The sequence below is a fragment of the Akebia trifoliata genome, chromosome 1 (assembly GCF_017979445.1).
Source record: "Akebia trifoliata isolate Shusen 1 chromosome 1, ASM1797944v1, whole genome shotgun sequence".
NCBI classification, from domain to species: Eukaryota; Viridiplantae; Streptophyta; class Magnoliopsida; order Ranunculales; family Lardizabalaceae; genus Akebia; species Akebia trifoliata.
This window is the reverse complement of record NC_141375.1, coordinates 33,774,091-33,794,159: the sequence shown is the minus strand read 5'-3', so window position 1 is coordinate 33,794,159 and position 20,069 is coordinate 33,774,091. Positions and strand designations below refer to the sequence as shown.

The 20,069-nt window shown below is 35.4% G+C and overlaps 1 protein-coding gene across 2 annotated transcripts; it reads left to right on the top strand.

Moving 5' to 3' along the window:
* The first annotated feature begins 4,083 nt into the window (after positions 1 to 4,083).
* On the top strand, positions 4,084 to 18,836 carry ABCG32 (pleiotropic drug resistance 4). Of its 2 annotated transcripts, XM_086454683.1 has the most exons (24): positions 4,085 to 4,599; positions 5,330 to 5,450; positions 5,543 to 5,631; positions 5,717 to 5,801; positions 8,159 to 8,318; positions 8,399 to 8,475; positions 8,562 to 8,615; positions 9,384 to 9,474; positions 9,560 to 9,861; positions 9,958 to 10,239; positions 10,340 to 10,656; positions 10,743 to 10,903; positions 10,987 to 11,090; positions 11,440 to 11,599; positions 11,695 to 11,814; positions 11,905 to 11,999; positions 12,078 to 12,410; positions 12,491 to 12,781; positions 15,863 to 15,946; positions 16,067 to 16,200; positions 16,277 to 16,504; positions 17,335 to 17,506; positions 17,599 to 17,853; positions 18,359 to 18,836. In XM_086454683.1, the coding sequence occupies exons 1-24, from the start codon at positions 4,322 to 4,324 to the stop codon at positions 18,629 to 18,631; spliced, it is 4,266 nt and encodes a 1,421-aa protein (XP_086310809.1). In that variant the 5' UTR covers positions 4,085 to 4,321; the 3' UTR covers positions 18,632 to 18,836. The 2 variants fall into 2 exon arrangements, with proteins under 2 accessions (XP_086310803.1, XP_086310809.1); XM_086454677.1 differs by having other exon boundaries at positions 4,084 to 4,599; positions 11,905 to 12,410.
* The last annotated feature ends 1,233 nt before the right edge of the window (positions 18,837 to 20,069 follow it).

The window sequence follows — 20,069 nt, the reverse complement described above, 5'->3', positions numbered from 1 at the left end:
TGGTAAATGGATGTCCATGGTCCCAAATAGAATTGAGATTTGATGTCTCTAAAGTTATGTGGTAAGCTGATGAACCAATGGCCTGATGCCATGTGTATTAGATGGGCAAAAGTGATTGGTCACTCAGACAAAATTCTAAGACAAAATTTGGGAACAGTTTAAGTGTTTTATTTTTTGTAGTAACTTTTCAGTACACATGGTGTCAAGCTATTCATCCTCTTAGCATACTTCAAAGTTGGGAATTTCAATCAAACGCATTCAATGCCTCCTTCTACTTTCATTGATTATTCAATTTCTTGTTGAAATGACTTGTCAATATTTGCCAAGATACAAAAATGTCAATGTGAGGGGAAAAAAAGAACAAAAAGAAGGTAAACATCAACGCAAAGGATGAATCCAAATATATAGATGGGGGTTTAGGATTTTATAAGGAAAAATTCCAATATGGAAATCTGATTTCACATACACATTGGTTCGGATTTGGATTTTTCAACTCAACTTGAGATAGATGCCAAATCGGAATTCAGGATCGAATTGGCTCTTGTTTGGTTTATTTGGATCATTTGATGCAACATGAGATCGGTGTTGGCCACCGAGTCTTAAATTCGATCTACCAGAAGGAAGAAAAAATAGTGAATATTTTGAGTTTTCAAACTAATGGCATACCCATTAACTACAACCTCCCTTGAGAGATTAACATTAAACAACTTAAATGCTGTCGTCTTCAACTTTTAATAAGAGCCATTAATTTTTCCATCCAAATTTTTGAGCTTTTAAAGACCAAATCAAACATTTTACTCTTATTGATAGAAAATGACTTATTTTTTAAATATCAAGGAATTTACGTCATTTTCCTTTAGTCTAACAAAAACAACCACCCAAACGTACCAAAAACATCGGTACTTGCACGTAGCCCCAGGTGATATTTTAGGACTTGGTATCCAATGGCTGAGATCACCAATCAAAACTTCCAACAGTGAAGGACATTGATTTGTTTGACCCCATGGGGTCCAAACCCAAATGTTGCTAGTTAACCCTCTCTTTAGGGTCCATTGGGATATCGAATCACTCTCATAAGGGTTGGATGGGATCATTTATTTGATCCAATTCTTATTGGATTGGATCATTGTTAGATATTTATATTAATTTGGGTGCCAAATCTTTTTCAGCTATGATTTTTATATATTCGGTAAGATGATGGAGTCCAAGTAACAATCTTTAGTTCCATTAATCTTGTGATTATACCCAATTGACTAAGTCAGTAAAAATATTGTAAAATAATTAGTTTTCTTAAAATGAAAATCCTTTACATTTGTCTATAATTAAAATTAAAAAAAAATCTCCTTGTCATATCAACTCATATCTATTTTATACTTCTTATTTGCACATCACCACGATGAGACATCAAAATGTTTGATCACGTGATGTTTAATAATACCTTCTTTTTTTTAATGATGGGGTGTCCAGACCAGTGGGCCCAACTAGTAGGGGCGAACTCATTGGTGATGAGGGTATCTGGACCCATGGGCCCGACTAGCAGGGGTGAGACCATTGGTTTTCTAGAGTGTTATATCTAGTTCAAATCCCTTGGTACATGCAACTCACCTCATACTACACATACCATGAAAGTCAGGATAAGTCCCCTGTGTGTGGCTAACCAGGGGATTGAAACCGAGACCTCTTCTTTTTTTAAGGAAGGCCTTGACCATTATGCCCAACTTGCTAATTATGTCATTACTTACTCATTATGTGAATCATAACTTTTGATCTGTCGAGATAATTTTAAGAATTGTGGATTGGAAAGATTTATGAATATCGCATTTTTATCATAGAACGATGAATGAGGATATTATTTTATTTCTTATTTATAATAAATAATTACTCAGGCCTTACTTGGTACGAAGCGAATCATTTGCAAATGCAAATGATTTTTTTGGAATCTAATTTACAAATGCTTGATTACATTCTCAAATATTTTTGCATTATAAATTATTTTTATAAATCTCTTAAATCTTTCATACATTTCAACAAATAGCTTGCAATCCAAAAAGTGTTTCTCTAAACTTGGGAACATTTCGGTCCCCTACAATTTATATGTTAGACTCATTGATGAATCGGACCCATTTAATTTAAACTTAATCCAATATTATAGTAAGGCGACCCTTTCATCAAGAATGATTTGATTCATCGGCAGTCCTATTAAATGACTACGCTCCGTAGGAAAAAAAAAAAAAACATAATATTTTACCTAGGAACAGTGCTATTAATGAGAAATTCTGAAATTCAATGTAAGAACCATCGAATAAGGCATGGTTCTAGCCGATTGATAAAGTGTGGGCCATAGTTCATTAGTTTCAGTAATACGCCGCGTGTCATATTCTATACGGGGGCACGTGTCCTAAAATATGTAATGTTCGCTGTAAATTTTCTAACTAAGCTTTTGTTACGCTATCCGAACTCCGAACTACAAGCGATGGCATTTATTTTCGTCGGGATCGAAAAAATAGCTAGAGGACGATCCAACAGTAGGAAAGCTAAGGAGGACCTCTTCCTCAGGATAACCTCGTTTTGAAATCTTAAGAATTCTTCGTCCGCCCAACCGTTTTTTGAATCATTAAAGTTAAACGCTACTTTACAACTGTAATTTAATTAAAAACAATTAAAAACTGTAAAACCCTCACTCTTTCTAATTGCTTTAGGTAAAGAGGAGTGCTAGAATGTTCCCGATGCCAATAATATTATCATGTTTACTATACGTGGCAATTTATAATTTGATATTTAGCCTTGACTACGAATAGAATAAAAAACTAGGAATTTGGAGATGCCTCTCTAAGTTCTAGTCAATATTTGAGGTACCCCTCTGTTTTATGATACCTTTTGGCCAAGATCTCTTATGAGAGATCGAAGTAAATGACCAAAATACCCTCATCTTCAACTCCTAACTGATTTTTTTTTTTATTTTATAAAATAAATCAATCATATTCAACATTAATATAAAGTATTTTACCTTCTTCATATTTAATATTCCATCTTCGTCAACCTTCAATTTGCAATAACGAAATAACAATTTTGGATAAGTACAAGATTGATGAAAATTTGGATAAAAAATCAATGGTGTTTTACTTCATATGAATTGGTTAGAAATATCTTATCTTAAAATTTAAAGATATTCTATCGTCACATCAACTTTTACTAAGAGTATCCCTACCCATATGATATTAACAAAGAATTAGCACACGTGTTGGGATGCTCTTAGTAAAATTTGGAGTGGTAATAGAAGCTCTCTAAATTTTCGGATTAGAAGATTTTTACATTTTTCCTTGGTCATTTAAGATTTAACCTACTTCATCTTTCAAACCCTAAGAACTAAGACAAGATTTTTTTGAGAAGGCGAATGATGAATTTTTGCGTAGAAAAATATCAAAGATTATCTACAATATATTAAGAATCGTGATAATCTAACTACTTCACGTGACATACTCAATCGACCCCCCCTCCCCGACGTGACATGAGCTAGAATAGTAGATCTATACTTCTTAGGATACACAATTGCACTTTTTTATGAGGATGTGAACTTGTTTATATCGAGGAGTATAGATGCACGATTCGTGCACATGTCATCAGGGGAGTCAATTGAGTATGTTACATGGGGTAGTCAGATTATCATGACTGATGTATTAAAGACAATGGATTGGAGGTGAGATTGAATAAACTACAAATACTTTACCCTAGTGGTTAACGACCTGAGAATGCAAAATTTTCTAGGAGAAAAATTAAGTGTTATTTGATCGAGCTTGAGAACAAGTGCATTTAGGTAATTTACTTTGCCATTTTCTTAATCAAAACCTTGGTCAAGGGGCATCGCATCAGTTTGGAAAAAAAAAAAGTTGTTTATAATATTTGACTACAACGAAGCGGGGCACGTCCGAAGCACCCCAAAATAATTTTTTTAATCTTTCGAAGAGATAAAAAAAATACCGCGTAAGGCTACAATACAACTAACCGTGGTCCCAATATCAGGGGAATAAATCTCGTAATCTCCATTAACGTCTCTTATGCTCCTCAAATTGCTTTTTAGAGAAATTAAGCGAGAAAAATAGAGACAGAGACAGAGACAGAGATCGCCATTAATGCAGCTGAGCTCAACAACCAACTTCTGCCTTCGAAGTCGTTGAGCCGAAACACCCACCAATCTTATCATGCCTACTTTAAATACCCGTTATCTTTATCAGTCCTCCTCCTCCACTTATCCTAATTATCCATCTAGGGTTAGGGTTTCTTCGTCTCCGTACGATTCTGTCACAGAAAATCAAAGTCCATTATGTGGAATTATTCTTCCGAGAATGCGTTCTCGAGGTCGAATTCTTACAGAGAAGATGAAGACGACGAGGAGGCCCTAAGATGGGCTGCATTGGAGAGGTTACCGACTTACAATCGAGTTCGGAGAGGTATTTTCAGGAACATTGATGGAGATTTCTCAGAAATCGAACTGAGAAATCTTCAGGTCGAGGAACAGAAGCTCATCTTGGATCGCTTGGTCAGTGCCGTTGATGAGGATGTCGAGCGCTTCTTCGTTCGAATGAGACAGAGATTTGATGTGTAAATCTCGAATTATTTCTTTGAGAATTCTTGCGTTCTTTATCGTTTGATTCGTTTCTCAAATGTTTTTGGAAATTAAGTTCGTTTACATTTTATTTAATTGCGATCCTGTTTTTTTCCTTTTCAAATTGGGTAATTCTGTTCTTTTGGGGGGACTGTAACTCTGTAAGGGCTTGTTTGAAACGCTATGGACGCCAAAAAAAAAAAAAGACAATTTTTTCCTCAAATGATTCTTAAAAATATAATTTTTCTGGAAAATGGCTATCCAAACAGGCCCTAATTCTTTTCCTGTCCGGTAAATTAATCCATTTTCCCACTATAATTTAGATTTAATTTTCATGAAACTCTCATTAGAGATGTAATTTTATTCTTAACTTGAGAAAACACTTGTTTATTGTTTACTTCTAATGCAACTCTCTCTCTTTCCTCTTAATTTTCTAGTATTTTTGTTTATTTATTTGTATAATTTGGTTGTTCCAAAAAAAAAAAAAAAAAATTCTTGGATTTGGTCTAAGAATTTTCCTTTTTTTTTCTTCTAATTTTTTTTTTGTTGGTGGGTGGTGGGGGTGGAAGCGTATTGTGTTATTTGATCCACCTTTCTGACTTTGGATGTTATGTTCTAATGTCTGAATTTCAAAACATTCAATAGTGATCTTTGTTATGTTGTCATCTGCGAGTTGCCTTGCATATAATTGTGTGACCTGTGTGTTTCTTCTTTGGGCCACTGCAGAGTAGATTTGGAATTTCCCAAGATTGAGGTTAGATTTCAGAATCTCGAAGTCCAAACTTATGTCCATACTGGAAGCAGAGCATTGCCAACTATTCCAAATTTCATTTTTAACATGGCTGAGGTAGTATTGATTAATTTATAACTGTTATAAAGCTATGGATCAGATTTGGTAGTGGGCCTGACTAGTGGTTATCTGTTTATTATCATGTCAAGGCTTTTTTGAGGCAGTTAAGAGTTTTCCCAGGCAGGAGAAAAAAATTGTCTATTTTGGATAACATTAGTGGGATTATTAGGCCTTCCAGGTAAAAATTTAAACCTCTATAGAACCTCACTTGAGGAATTGATGTTAGGTCTTCATAGGTGCTGATATGTGTTGTTGTTTTGTAGGTTGACCCTGTTATTGGGTCCTCCAAGCTCTGGAAAGACGACATTGCTTTTAGCTCTTGCTGGAAGGCTTGGATCCACTCTGCAGGTATACAATTATTGTTCATCTGCAAGGGAAATTATGCATATTATTATATTTATATTATTACTTGGATGTGATTATGTAAACAATCACAGGTGTCGGAGATCTCCTGAATGAGATCAGGTATAGGTAACAGCACCCTTCTTACTGGGATACGGTGACTCGATGATTTGCATTGGTTTCAAACTTTGCTGAATTTCTAACATGGATTATAATTGGACTCACCTATAGTTTGAATTTCTGATAAATATAATAAGGAAATAAGTACGTGATGACATAGTGACAAAAGTCACGTTTTTTGTTGTTGTTATTGTTGAAAAAATATGAAATTCTCATCAACCGATTAAATCATGCTTTTTAAATATTAAAAAAAAAAAATCAACGTTTTTTTGTAAATAAAACACGAATAAACGTGAAACGTTTCCACTTTTCAAGATGCGGGTTTCACTTAATTCTTTCTTTCGGGAGTTGAGGAGAGGGTCGATGTAATTAAGCTTGTACTTGCTTTCGATTGGTAGCCCTTCGCCTTGGTTCCACCTTCAGATGTTCAAGAGTTGTTCTTGAATATTGGAGGAACCCTCCTCGTAACTGACACGTGGCTTAATTTCACGTCCATACTTTTTATTAATATTTGGAATACCTCCTCGGAGATGTCATATGTAATTAAATAAATTTTTTTTTTTTGTTAGAAAAACAGTTTCCTTATTAACTTAGTAAGATTTCAACCATTACTAAGGGTTGATGAGCTCAAATGGATAACCACATTGGCAATCCAACACTACATGCCTCTAGATTTCACGGAAAAACTCAAAAAAAAAAAAAAAAAAAAAAACACATTCAAAAGAACAATTTTTTTTGAACTTGATCCAAGGTTTTAAAAATGGATGGCTATCGAACTCCTAAATTTAAAATTACAATTCAACGGTGCAAAGTAATTTTTATTTATTTTTATTTTTTTCTTCAAAATTCATAGAATTTTGTCCTTTACGTCCTTGTGGCATTTGATCATGTTTTTGGATGCTACAAGGTGAGTTTAACGACCCTTACAAAGATTTGGAATCTTACTAAGTTAATAAGACTAGTCTTACTCATAAATATATTCTAAAAGAAAAAAAAGAACAAGGGATTTCTAAAAAACAACTTTTCTCCGATGTTTTTCCAACTTTACAGACTTTTCCCGATTTTTTTCGCAGTTTTTCTTTGCCGAATTATTCCCGAATAGCGTCTTTGTCACTATGCATGATATCAAATACAAGGTGTGTTAGCTTATATATGGGTAAAAGGCTTGCAGATGTAGATATGGTGGTCTGTGTCCATCACTAATTTTATAGAATTTCTTCCCTAGATTCTTATTTTTGTAATTTAGAGTTCAAACTAACCAATGTGACATGAAGGATGAATAAAACTACTAGCTAGCTTAATCTAATTTAACGTAAGATTCAATAATTTAAAAATTATTATACTGACAGTCGTTTTATACTTCATAAACTCGAATCAGGCAAATAATCACCTTTTAAATTTATGAGAGATTTGGATCAAGACTGAAATGTTTTTTTTTTTAATCTAGCTAGTTTCAATAAGAAATTGTTTCTAACAATTTTGACTTCATGGGTTGCTCTGTACATAAGAATATCGTTGCCTAATTAGTTTTATCCCAAAATTTCTCAATCATTAATATTCCTTGTGAAAAAGGAAGAAAATAGGTAATCTTTTTTATAAGAGATGGATTGAATGTGGAATTGGACTGTAAATCAACTTCAATTGAAGACTTTGGAAGTGAAATTGATCAATATATTTGTATTGGACATTCACAATATGGGAAAAGAAGAAATAAGAATCTTGTTGGAATCTGCCATGTAGTTGATGGGCATTTTTTGTTGTGAAGGTGGGACCAGAGGAGAGTTTGCAGTGGAGAGTTGATGGGTGAAAGGAAAACGTTATTAAATGAGAGTGGGTCATATTCAAGGCTTATCCCACTCCCTTACCAAGTTTGTATCTGTCACATCAGATACTAAGGTGTTTTCCCTTGATCTGGGTATTCTAACTTGACAGAATGCCATGAAATCAATTGCGCCTTGATGACTAAATGGCATAATTGTTTTCTGTAGTTTAAGTTGGGTTTTAGAGGAGGAAAAAGAAAATGGATGAAGAGAAGGAGAAAAAATAAAATGAAAAGAGAGCCTCCCAATCATGTGCAGTCCCCACTTCTCCATCAAGAATATATTAACATAAAGAAGGAAAAATTACATCTGTACCCCAATAAGAAAATAACATTAAAGAGACTATTTTAACCTTGCTTAATAATTTTCCCTTGAATTCTTCATCTGTTTCTTTTTCACTAATACCATTGAAATGCTTTGAAGATGTCAGGGAAAATTACATATAATGGACATGGTCTAAATGAATTTGTTCCTCAGAGGACCTCTGCTTATGTTAGTCAAGAGGACTTACATGTAGCAGAGATGACAGTCAGGGAGACTCTTGAGTTTTCGGGACGTTGTCAAGGTGTAGGAATCAAATATGGTAAGTCTAAGAAACATTTGATACATATGGATAAATATTTTTTTGTAACCTTGAAGCTGAACAAAGAATACCTGCCGTAGATATGCTTTTGGAACTCTCCAGAAGAGAGAAGAATGCTGGGATAAAACCTGATGAAGATCTTGATATATTCATGAAGGTAAATGACATCAGTCAAGAATTATTATTTTTTTGCTTCAGAGTTGGTGCCCAATTGATTCCTTACAATTATTTGTTTTTATCTAGGCATTAGGTTTGGGGGGAGAGAAGACAAGCATTATCGTGGAGTACATTTTGAAGGTATTGCATTAGGTGTTGTGAATTTTGTTGTCTGCAATGGTAATATTAGCTACAAAATTGAAATCTCATACTAGTATACGGTCTCGGTTTGTAAAACATTACAACTAAACATGAGTACCAGGTTTTCTGTGAAAAATATTCATTGCAGGATAAAAAAAGGGAAATTCTGTGAGAAGTGCAAGCTTGAGTACCATGGTCATGGAAAAGATATGCCTTCCTTTGGCAGTATTTTTTTTCGTACTTCATTATGTTAAGTAGTTCTCCATTTGGAACTAATTTTGAGAATTTTGAAAAAATCAGTAATATGTATTAGGAATGTGTGGTCACATGCTAAAAATCTTTCTGAAAAATCTTGATTCATCCATTTCTTTTTGGCTCAGTTATTATTTACATTAATAAAAGGTTTTTGGTTTCTTTATTTGTCCTTTGTCCTTGAGGATGTCTATATTAGAAGAGAAACTGCTAGCCTAATGAGGGGTGGGGGTGGGGGATGGAATCAAACTTCTCTGTATCATTTGAAAATCCTGATCTTTCTAAATATTATTTTTATATTGTTTACCAAGTTCCAATGAATATTCATGAAGTTATACAATTTAAAAATCTTTGAGCAATCTATAGGCTGCCATATCAAATTTCAAATAACCTATGGCTGTTCCATCGAATTCTTTCAATGCATAGTTACCTTGGTTACGTTACTGCTGTTAGTGTATAATATAGCTTCTTTCATTTTATTTTTTTCCTCAAAAATCCAACTTTTATCTTACAAAGATTTTAGGGTTAGACGTTTGTGCTGACACTTTGGTGGGAGATGAAATGCTTAAAGGAATCTCTGGGGGACAAAAGAAGCGCCTTACTACTGGTACGTTTCTTTTTCTTGGTATATCTTGAAAGCAAGAAAATTTTGCTTGAATTCTTACAGATGTGGGAGATATGTGGGTTTGCAGGTGAATTACTAGTAGGTGCAGCTAGAGTACTGTTCATGGATGAGATATCAACTGGACTTGATAGTTCAACTACATATCAAATCGTAAAATATCTTAGGCATTCAAACCATGCGCTTGATGGGACCACGATTATTTCTCTTTTGCAACCAGCTCCGGAGACTTACGAGTTGTTTGATGATATTATTCTTTTATCCGAAGGTCAGATTGTATACCAGGGACCCCGTGATGCTGTTCTTGACTTCTTTTTGTTCTTGGGTTTTAGATGTCCCAAGCGAAAGAATGTGGCTGACTTCTTGCAAGAAGTAAGTAATTAGAGAGTTTAGACTCTGTAGATTTATTGTATCAGGCTGAATCTTACGAGGCTTCGCTTTTTCCTCTCTCTCTCTCTCCTTGCATAGGTCACATCTAAAAAAGATCAAGAGCAGTATTGGGCTGTTCCTGACTGTCCTTACCAGTACATACCTGTGGTGAAGTTTGCAGAAGCTTTTCGCTCATTCCATATTGGTAGAAGTTTGTCTGAGAAACTAGCTGTTCCATTTGATAGATCTAATAATCATCCAGCAGCCTTATCAAATTCAAGCTATGGAATGAAGAGGGCTGAGCTTCTGAAGACCAGCTTTTCTTGGCAGAAGCTACTGATGAAAAGGAATTCATTTATATATGTTTTCAAATTCATACAGGTAATTTTGCTGTCTGATTTGTTGAGATCCTGAATCACTGTTATGCCACTTAAACCAATGCTGATATATGTCCATATGGGAACTTTTTCCTGTTTTGTAGCTTCTGTTTGTCGCCGTGATCACGATGACAGTATTTTTTCGGACTAAGCTGCACCATGATACAATTTATGATGGAGGCATATATCTTGGAGCATTGTACTTTTCTATGATTATGATTCTATTCAATGGTTTTACTGAGGTTTCAATGTTGGTAGCCAAACTTCCGGTTCTTTACAAGCATAGGGATTTGCACTTCTATCCATGCTGGGTTTACACACTTCCTTCATGGATCTTAAGTGTTCCAACTTCACTTCTAGAGTCTGGTTTATGGGTGGCGGTCACATATTATGTAGTTGGATATGATCCACAAATAACTAGGTAATAGCTTGTCTTGTACCTAGATGGAGTTTTGCACGAGGTTAGAATCTAAAATGGGTTCTCTGATTGATTTAATGCTTTGCCAGATTCCTTCAGCAATTCTTGTTATTTTTCTTTTTGCACCAAATGTCTATATCGCTGTTCCGTTTGATGGCATCCCTTGGTCGAAATATGATAGTTGCCAACACTTTTGGATCTTTTGCAATGTTGATTGTCATGGCTCTTGGAGGATTTATCATTTCCAGAGGTCAATGCTGTCTCTGTTCTCTTAATGCTTGTATGTTTTAGTGTCTCTGTAAATTCACTTTCCCTTTGTTTCAATTGTGACAGATAGCATCCCAAGCTGGTGGATTTGGGGTTACTGGGTTTCTCCTTTAATGTACGCTCAAAATGCTGCTTCTGTAAATGAATTTCTGGGGCACTCTTGGGATAAGGTTATACTTTGAAAATTGATTATTTCAAATTTTTTTTTTTTTGGCCTTTTCTGAGAAAATTTTGTCATTTAGTTCTTAATTCATTTTATTCCATTGCACTACACAACACAAATTTGTCCGGAAGAGGTAAAATATCTCTTAAAAAGTCATTTCCTATTCTGTTAGAATCAGTATTTTGTGGTGTTTTTTATTTTCAATAGTTATGAACAGGGTTTAAATTTCATTTTGGAAGAATGTTTCAGTAAAGGGAAAAAAAAATGAAACACTTTTTTGCTACTTGTCATAATAGTTTGTGCCTATAACACTTTTCCTTCTTCATGAAAACTAGTACTCTTGTTGGGTTTTGTAGAGAGCTGGGATCCATATGAATGCGTCATTAGGTGAGGCATTATTGAAATCTCGCAGCCTATTCCCAGAAAGTTACTGGTATTGGATTGGAGTTGGTGCACTGCTTGGTTACACTCTTTTATTCAACATCCTCTTTACACTCTCCTTGACTTACTTCAATCGTAAGCTATATCTCCTCTTGAAGAAGTTATTTACAACTTGAATTCCTTTTCTAGTAGTATTGATAGCCAAGTGAGTTTGTGCTTTCCCATTACAGCACTAGGCAAGCGACAGGCTGTTGTATCTAGGGAAGATCATCAAGATAGGGACAGAAAGAATGGTAAAGATGCTGCCATTCAGCTGAGACAACATTTGCAACATTCTGGTTCTCTATCAGGTTTGTACGATCACTTCCTATTGCGGCCTTTTTTTTTTTTTTTTCCTTCTCAATCCAACTCAAGTATATTTTCCTGTTCTACTGATGCAGTAAGAAATAGTAAAGAACAAAGAGGCATGGTTCTTCCATTTCAACCTCTTTCTATGTCTTTCAGCAATATCAATTATTACGTTGATGTGCCTGTGGTACGTATGCAACTTCTGTCCCTTGTATGCCATTTGTTTTCAGTTCTTTTTGCCTTCTCTTATACAGTATTGCTACAGGAACTGAAGCAACAGGGCATAGTAGAAGAGAGATTGCAATTGTTGGTGAATGTTACTGGAGCATTTAGGCCGGGAGTGCTTACCGCTTTGGTCGGAGTCAGTGGTGCTGGTAAAACTACCCTCATGGATGTTTTAGCCGGTAGAAAAACTGGTGGACTTGTTGAAGGGAGCATAAATATCTCTGGTTATCCGAAAAAGCAAGAGACTTTTGCGAGGATCTCTGGTTATTGTGAGCAGAATGATGTCCATTCCCCATGTTTGACTGTCTTTGAGTCACTTTTATACTCTGCTTGGCTCCGGTTACCATCTCATGTCAGTTCAGAGACACAAAAGGTAACAATAAAAAATATAAAAAAGTTGGATGGTTGTGTCTTTTTGGACTAGGAACAATTTGTATGGTGTTGTTTTTGCAGATTTTTGTTGAAGAGGTGATGGAACTTGTGGAGCTCACTTCATTAAGCGGGGCCTTGGTTGGGCTTCCAGGGGTCGATGGGTTGTCCACGGAGCAACGGAAAAGGTTGACAATTGCAGTAGAGCTGGTAGCCAATCCTTCAATTGTTTTTATGGATGAACCCACATCAGGATTAGATGCCAGGGCTGCAGCCATTGTGATGAGGACTGTGAGGAATATTGTGAATACCGGGCGGACAATTGTTTGCACCATCCATCAGCCGAGCACAGACATTTTTGAATCCTTTGATGAGGTCTTTCCCTCTTATTAATATTCTAGTATACCTGCAGAACAGAACATGCCTTTTCTTTTAGCAAGAAGATTCCATTTCTCCATATTGATATGCTTGTTAGGAACATAGACTATCTGTTAGTTTCAAAACTACTTTTTTTTTTTTTTTTCTTTTTTAAATTTCTATTTAAACTAGCTACATTTTCTTTAACACGTGCTTCTTTTATAATAACTTTCTGATTTTCCGTGTTTCTTTGACCATTTGGGCATGTTGGGACCTACTTTGGATGAGTTGTGGGGCCTATATTACAGTAGATCTCTATCAGTTCCCCTAGTTGGCAGTGAACACTTGAGATTCATGTATGAAAGTGAATCTTATAAGTTATTTATGAATGAGATATTTTTAGCGTTCTTCATGTTTTATTTGTTGAGGAAATTTTAGTCCCACATTGTATAGAAAACAACCCATTGAGTTACTGATATGTCACTAGTTAGAGAGTCTTGCGAATCTCTTAAGGAGAGGTGTTGGAGATCCACATCTAGGAGCATGAGTACCATTTTACATCACCCTCGGCTGGGCATGGGTTGCGGGTGCCACTGGCTCAATAGGACAATGGACAATTTTTTAGACTTTTGTTGAAATATCTATAGAAACTTTTAAATTGCTCCCATTTATGCTTAGGTAGTTACACAATTTTTATTTATGTATGTTGGTTTCCTTAGTTATATTATTCCTGAAGGGAGAGCTTAATGGAGTAATAAACGAGCTTGCTAAGTTGGTTAAAGTTTGTGAGTATTGATATGTGATTTGGGTTGAAAACCCATCTCCGGCCTACCAATTACAAACCACTAAACATACAAGGCCCAACGCATCTATAAAAGGTGGTTTTTTGCCTTTTTGGTTAGACAAAGACAACGTCTGGGTTAAGCCCTCTCCCCCTCTCTTGGTCCATCTTCCTTTGTTATTACTCACAATACTTTTAAATTTCTTTGGACGTAGTTACCAATGAGATCGTCAAACTCCTCATGATAGTATTGGCTGTATGGAGTGGATTGTTGAATCTTAAGAGGTGAGAACCGGCGTCTTGACAACATCTCAGGGAAAAGCAAAGGGAGAATTTCACCTTTAGTATAGTAAACAAAGTTTGTCTCAATCTAGCGACGTAACAATTTACTCTATTATTTTATTTTGCTATTTCAAGCTTTATGAAGAATGTTAATAAATTGAGCATGACTAGGAAAGATAAAGTTAGAAATGAACACATTCAAGAAAATGTCAGAGTAGCTTAAATAGATGATAAACAAAGAGAAAGTTGATTGAGATGGTTTCACACATTCAATGAAGGACAATTACCACCTCAGTTAGAAGGATATACAAGTTGAAGGTTTTAAAAGAGAGAGAAAGTCCCAAATGCACCTGGATTGCCATAGTGAAAGCGGATATGAACCCTTTCAATAATAAAACATGTGGCTCTAGACACAATTGAGTTGAGGAACATGATTCCTTTTGGCAGGTACATGATGATGATAATGTCAACATGATGAACATGATTGTTTGCCACTACCATGGTAGTATGATGATATATAGATTTCAAGATGGAGGATGGAAAATTTATAATCGGTATAATTCATGATGTACTTTTTAAAATTGGTATAATTCATGATCTTGCTAAGAGGTACAAACTGTGTGAGGATTTTCAAGTGGGTCTCGGGGCATTGAGTTTTGTTGGATTGTGGACCATATTTTTGGAAAAAATTTACATAAAATTCCTTAAGACTTTTAATTTATTTCTATTTAACTTCTCCTAGTTGTTTTATGGCTGTTAGGAGTTGCAACTCTATGAAACATTGGAGTCCTAAGGGTGGTTTTGGTTAGAGAAACAACATTGATTTGGGTTAGGGCCTCTCTTGCTCTTGGTCCATGTTCTTCCTACTTTGATATCCATGATATTTCTAATTTTCTTTTGAATAATCACCGCTTAATTTTTCAAATTCCTCGTAAATATTACTGGTTTAGTGAGCTTTATTGCTTAATCCTGGGAGGTGATTGTCGATACCTTAATAGTGTCATCTCACGGAGCAGGGGCGAATCTTTACCTTTAGGACAGCTACCTATAAAAAAGAGAGGCAAAGTTTGTGCCATGATTGAGCGACATAACAAGAAGTGCTCCACTATGTTATGCTATTTTAGGATATATATGCTGTTTGTGTGGTTCTTTCGGACATTCTATTGTCATCTATATATTTTGGGTGTATCTAATTTTATTGTGAGTGCATTTGTGTACTTAGGTCAATTGTTATTTCAGATTTCATATACCTAACACTAGCTGCTCCTTTTTACTTTTCTCTTTTAGTTTTATTATTTAACTGTTCTTTCTTGTTCACGGATTATATTTTCCATTGGAGGGTGTGTCCATTTCTAAGTTGCCCTGTAGGATATGAAACGTTTTTTTTTACTGGAATTTAGAGTCTATGTAACCATATTGACAAAGTTGGGATTCAGAAAAATTTGAAAAAATTCAGAAAAAAATTGGGAATAAAATAAAAATATATTGTTACTTAACACAATATTAAATGAACTTGTATTAAAATATAATATAAAAATATGTTTTTCAGAGTTTTGTGAAGAAGTCGCGATAAAATTGCCAATTGAAAGAAGTTTGAATTATTTGCGGCTTTTTAAAAAAATTGGAGCATTTTGTCACTATGTATGTAACAGCAACACAGCACTTTTAGAGTTAATTTCTGTGTTGATGCATACTGACTAATTGTAGCCGTATTACTTTTTATTATTAAAGTGACTATTATTTTAAATGGAAAAGGATATCTATAAGAGGGCTTGTGTCTTTTTTTTTGATAAGTCAGAGGGCTTGTGTCTTTCGACCTGCCTATGTTATTGAATCGCTAAATACAACCATAATTTTTTGAATCTTCGTATAAATCTGCTTATACATTGAATAGTTCTATGGTGCTTGAAAACATTTTCTTTTACTTTTCATATGTTTCTTTCAATATTTTTTATTTAGGAAAACCTTCTGATTTAAATATAATTGGATTGTGACACTTAAACGATCTCTTCTCAAATTTCTTTGATTGTCTGCAGCTCTTATTTATGAAGCGTGGAGGGGAGCTCATTTATGCAGGTCCATTGGGTGCTAACTCCCAAAAGCTTATTCAGTTTTTTGAGGTGCGTTTTGCTATGTTGTATCTCCATGAAGACATAATTTATTTTGAGGAACTGGTAGATGGAAATATTTGTATTCATATGTCCTAGTTTTTTATTGCAAGAATATATGTTTGTCTCTAGGCAATTGATGGAGTGATAAAGATCAGGTCGGGTTATAACCCAGCCGCGTGGATGCTAGAGGTTACTTCATCAGTTGAAGAAAGTCGCCTTGGTGTTGATTTTGCTGAAATTTATCGGAGATCTAGTCTATTTCAGTACGTATGATTTCAGGGTTCACAAAAAGTTTTCCTTTTTCTCTTTTATCTAATTGTGCTGTCTTCTGTTCTTCAGGCGGAATGCAGAGTTGGTTGAGCGTCTAAGCAAACCGAATAGTGATTGGAAAGATTTAAGCTTTCCAACGAAATACTCTAAGCCGTTTCTTGACCAGTTTCTTGCTTGTCTGTGGAAGCAAAATTTATCTTACTGGAGAAACCCGCAATACACTGCTGTTCGTTTCTTCTACACTGTCATCATCTCCTTGATGTTGGGAACGATCTGTTGGAAATTTGGTTCTAAAAGGTTTCTTCATTGAACCATTTATTTCCTCTCAATCCTTGCTTTTCATATGATTCTCCTTGGACGTCTATCATAGCTGGGCCTGTTTTACTGAAATGAAATGATTTTAGTACACTGCATGAGAGGACCAAATTATTAAAAAAAAAACAAAAAAACAAGACCTAGTATTGGTCCACATCCCCTAGGCTGATGTAGTGTCTTCTCAAGTGGCTAGTTCATTAATGTCATTCCATGCTTCATATTTATACACAAGCTTGTGGTGGTGTTCAACACTTGTATGGGTGTTAAGACACCGAATCCCACAAATCCAGTACACTGACAAGTCCCAATGTTTATTCCATATGTTGATGGATATTTTAGAATGAGAAAGTGTAATAGAAACTTTAAAGAAATATATTTTGATAAGCTGATACACATTGAAATCATATATATGTAAAAATATTAAGTGAGATTGTTTGTCAAGTCTGTTGGCATGTGTCCTTCATGTGAGTATAACCCGGTGACTGACATGGGAATTTCGTATAAAAATGGAGTGTCATAGCCTGCAACTGATGTCTCAGCCCCCTTTGATGATGTGTTCTATAGCATATGTTTAAAGGGTGGGAAGAATGTTTTTTCCCCCAAATTTCTTCCTTAACTGATTAATCTTGTTATGTACAATATGGTGCAAACCAAGTTTTGATCGAGGAGAAAGTATGATGTTGCTCGTACTTGTAATTTTCTTCACATTTAGAAGTTCATTCCCTCATCTCCTTGTCTATTGCATACTTTTGTTCTGGTTCTACATTTTCCGTTATGATATCTAATACCTTGAGTACCATTTAATTTTGCAGAGATACTCAGCAAGCTCTTTTTAATGCCATGGGGTCCATGTATGCAGCCGTCTTGTTTCTTGGAATTACCAATGCCACTTCTGTTCAACCCGTGGTTTCAATCGAAAGGTTTGTTTCATATCGAGAGAGAGCAGCAGGGATGTACTCAGCTCTACCATTTGCATTTGCCCAGGTCTGCCTTTTCCCCTATGTTCTCTCTTTAAACTTGCACTAAACATGTTTCCTTCCATTGGTAAGCATACTTTCAATCTTTTTTGTGTTCAGGTGGCCATTGAATTCCCTTATGTGTTTGTCCAGTCACTCATATACAGTACCGTGTTCTACACCATGGCCTCATTTGAGTGGGACACCTTCAAGTTCATTTGGTACATATTTTTTATGTATTTCACTGTACTGTACTTCACATTTTTTGGGATGATGATGACTGCGGTCACACCCAATCATCAAGTCGGGGCAATTCTTGCTGCTCCATTTTATATGTTGTGGAACCTCTTCAGTGGATTCATGATTGCTCACAAGGTAATGATCTGGCATTTACTGCTTCCTCCTTTGGTGCTCATTAAAGTCCATTTTTTTTTATAACTCACTGGATTATACCCAGTGGATCATATGTACTAATTTTGGGTGGTTAAATTAGAAGAATAAAAAAAACCTCTCTTTATTTGCTGAATTATTAAATTATTTAATATCCAATTTGATAAATTTCATATTTATATTAGAAACAATTTACTTATAATCCATTCAATAGGTGAGTAATGATGGGGCTGTGTGGTATGGAGTTTTTGTTGTCCACATTGTTGACATGAAAAATGAAGGGTCGTTCAATTAGTAAATCTGGTTAAATCCTCAATGTGAACCATCCGAGGCAGGAACCACGATTTGAGTGGTTGAGCCCTTGTTCATTACATTTATGGCAAGTTGGAACGACAAGATGAACATCCATACTGTCGAAGTACCCTCCTTGGAAGAACCCCCAGATACTTCATTTTCTTATGTTAACTGAATTGGCTTTTTTTCTTTGCAGGCTATCCCCATATGGTGGAGATGGTATTACTGGATAAACCCTGTTGCGTGGAGTCTATACGGCCTCATGACATCCCAGTACGGTGACGTGAATGAATCCATGAATCTCTCAGATCGAGTCCACTCAGTTCCAGTAAGACATTTTCTTAGGGACAAGTTTGGTTACAGGCGTGACTTATTGGGTATTGCTGGTTTTGTTGTGGCTGGTTTTTCCGTGATCTTTGCTGTAATCTTTGCTTTTGCGATCAAATCGTTCAACTTCCAGAGGAGATAAATGGAGGTAATGTTACTGAGTTAAAAGTATGATGTGGATTCTTAGATATATTTGTGGCAGTAGCAGATACAGGGTTACCATTTGTGTTACTTAAGCTAAAAATTTGTATAGCAACATTTTTCTATATAATTTTAAAGTCTATTTGTTAACCTAAGTGAAAACAGATAAATGGATTCAATTCAGGTATATTTTGGAGAGATGTTTACTTGAATGTACTTTGAGGATGAATGAGAACAAACTTCACTTAATGGTTTTGTAATATTTATATGAAAGTACATGAGAATGCATTTGCAACTAAGATTTGAGTTCCATGCCTTGGAAATAATATAGAGAACCTTCCCATCGGAAAAAAATAAAAAATGCAGAGAACTTAAAGTCCTTTGTGTTAAAGAACAATTGAAAGGTGCTGGATTAAAGATTCTAGGACACTCTAGTTGTCATGTGTAATGATAATATCTATTGATACACCATTTTATAATTATCTGTCTTGTTAAATAATAACTAATCTCCTTCAAAGGGCAACCTGGCTGTATCTCAGGAATCTCATCCTATAGAAGCTTGTTTTGACAGACTCCATTCTTTTGATTATCTGGGAGAATTTTACCACTCTAGTATTCATCCTAGAAATCTTAGGGAAATTGAACCTTACTCTGTTCAAAGATGCAATTAGAATCTCTAAACTCCTCCTCTGGAGGAGAAAAAAGAAATAACATTTTGGAAGCATTGCAAGAAACAACTACAGGTAAATCATCCTAAGTACCCTTTTCTAGTCTTTCTATCCGTTTATGTGCTCTAAAGTAAGTAGAGTTCATCCGAAACCTCTTGCCTATTAATGTAGTTAGTGATTGTAAGTGCTAAAGTAGAGAAATCTTATCCTATCGGCCAGGTTATATGTAGTACTATTGACAGTAGTAGGTACTAACTGAATTTAGAATTCATGGAGGTTGTTTAGTATGTCTGGAATTTGAGTTCATAACTTGGGTACTATGTGGGAGTTTAGTATCAAAACCTGCAAACAAGCAAGTATCCTCCCTCAAGAGAGGTTCTCCAAAGACAATAACTTAAAAGAGTTCGACTGCCTAATTCATAAACACATCTTCCTTTCACTGGGAAACCAGTGGGCAATGAATTCTCTGTGCTCACAAGGCCTAGGAAATGGCCTTGATGTGCCCTGTTCGGTTGGATTGGACCAGAATCATGTTAAATTAGATGGCGACTCCAGACAAGACAAACTCGAATCCAAATCAACAACATTAACAATAAGAATGAACAAACATAGTGGAATTGGAAAAGTGCACATCAATCCGAGTTCAAGAAGATGTGCCAGGTCCTAGTAGTTGCAACCCCAACATCTACATCTTTAAGGTTTGATAACATGCTTGAATGCCTTATCAATTTGAAAGTTCAAGTGCCTGTCCACATCCATCTCAATGGCAAA

Coding starts and splice junctions, on each gene's coding strand:
- ABCG32 (XM_086454677.1), top strand. CDS start 4,322: ATGTGGAATTATTCTTCCGAGAATGCGTTCTCGAGGTCGAATTCTTAC. Junction 5,451..5,542: donor TCATTTTTAACATGGCTGAG/GTAGTATTGATT, acceptor TATCATGTCAAG/GCTTTTTTGAGGCAGTTAAG. Junction 5,802..8,158: donor GGCTTGGATCCACTCTGCAG/GTATACAATTAT, acceptor AATGCTTTGAAG/ATGTCAGGGAAAATTACATA.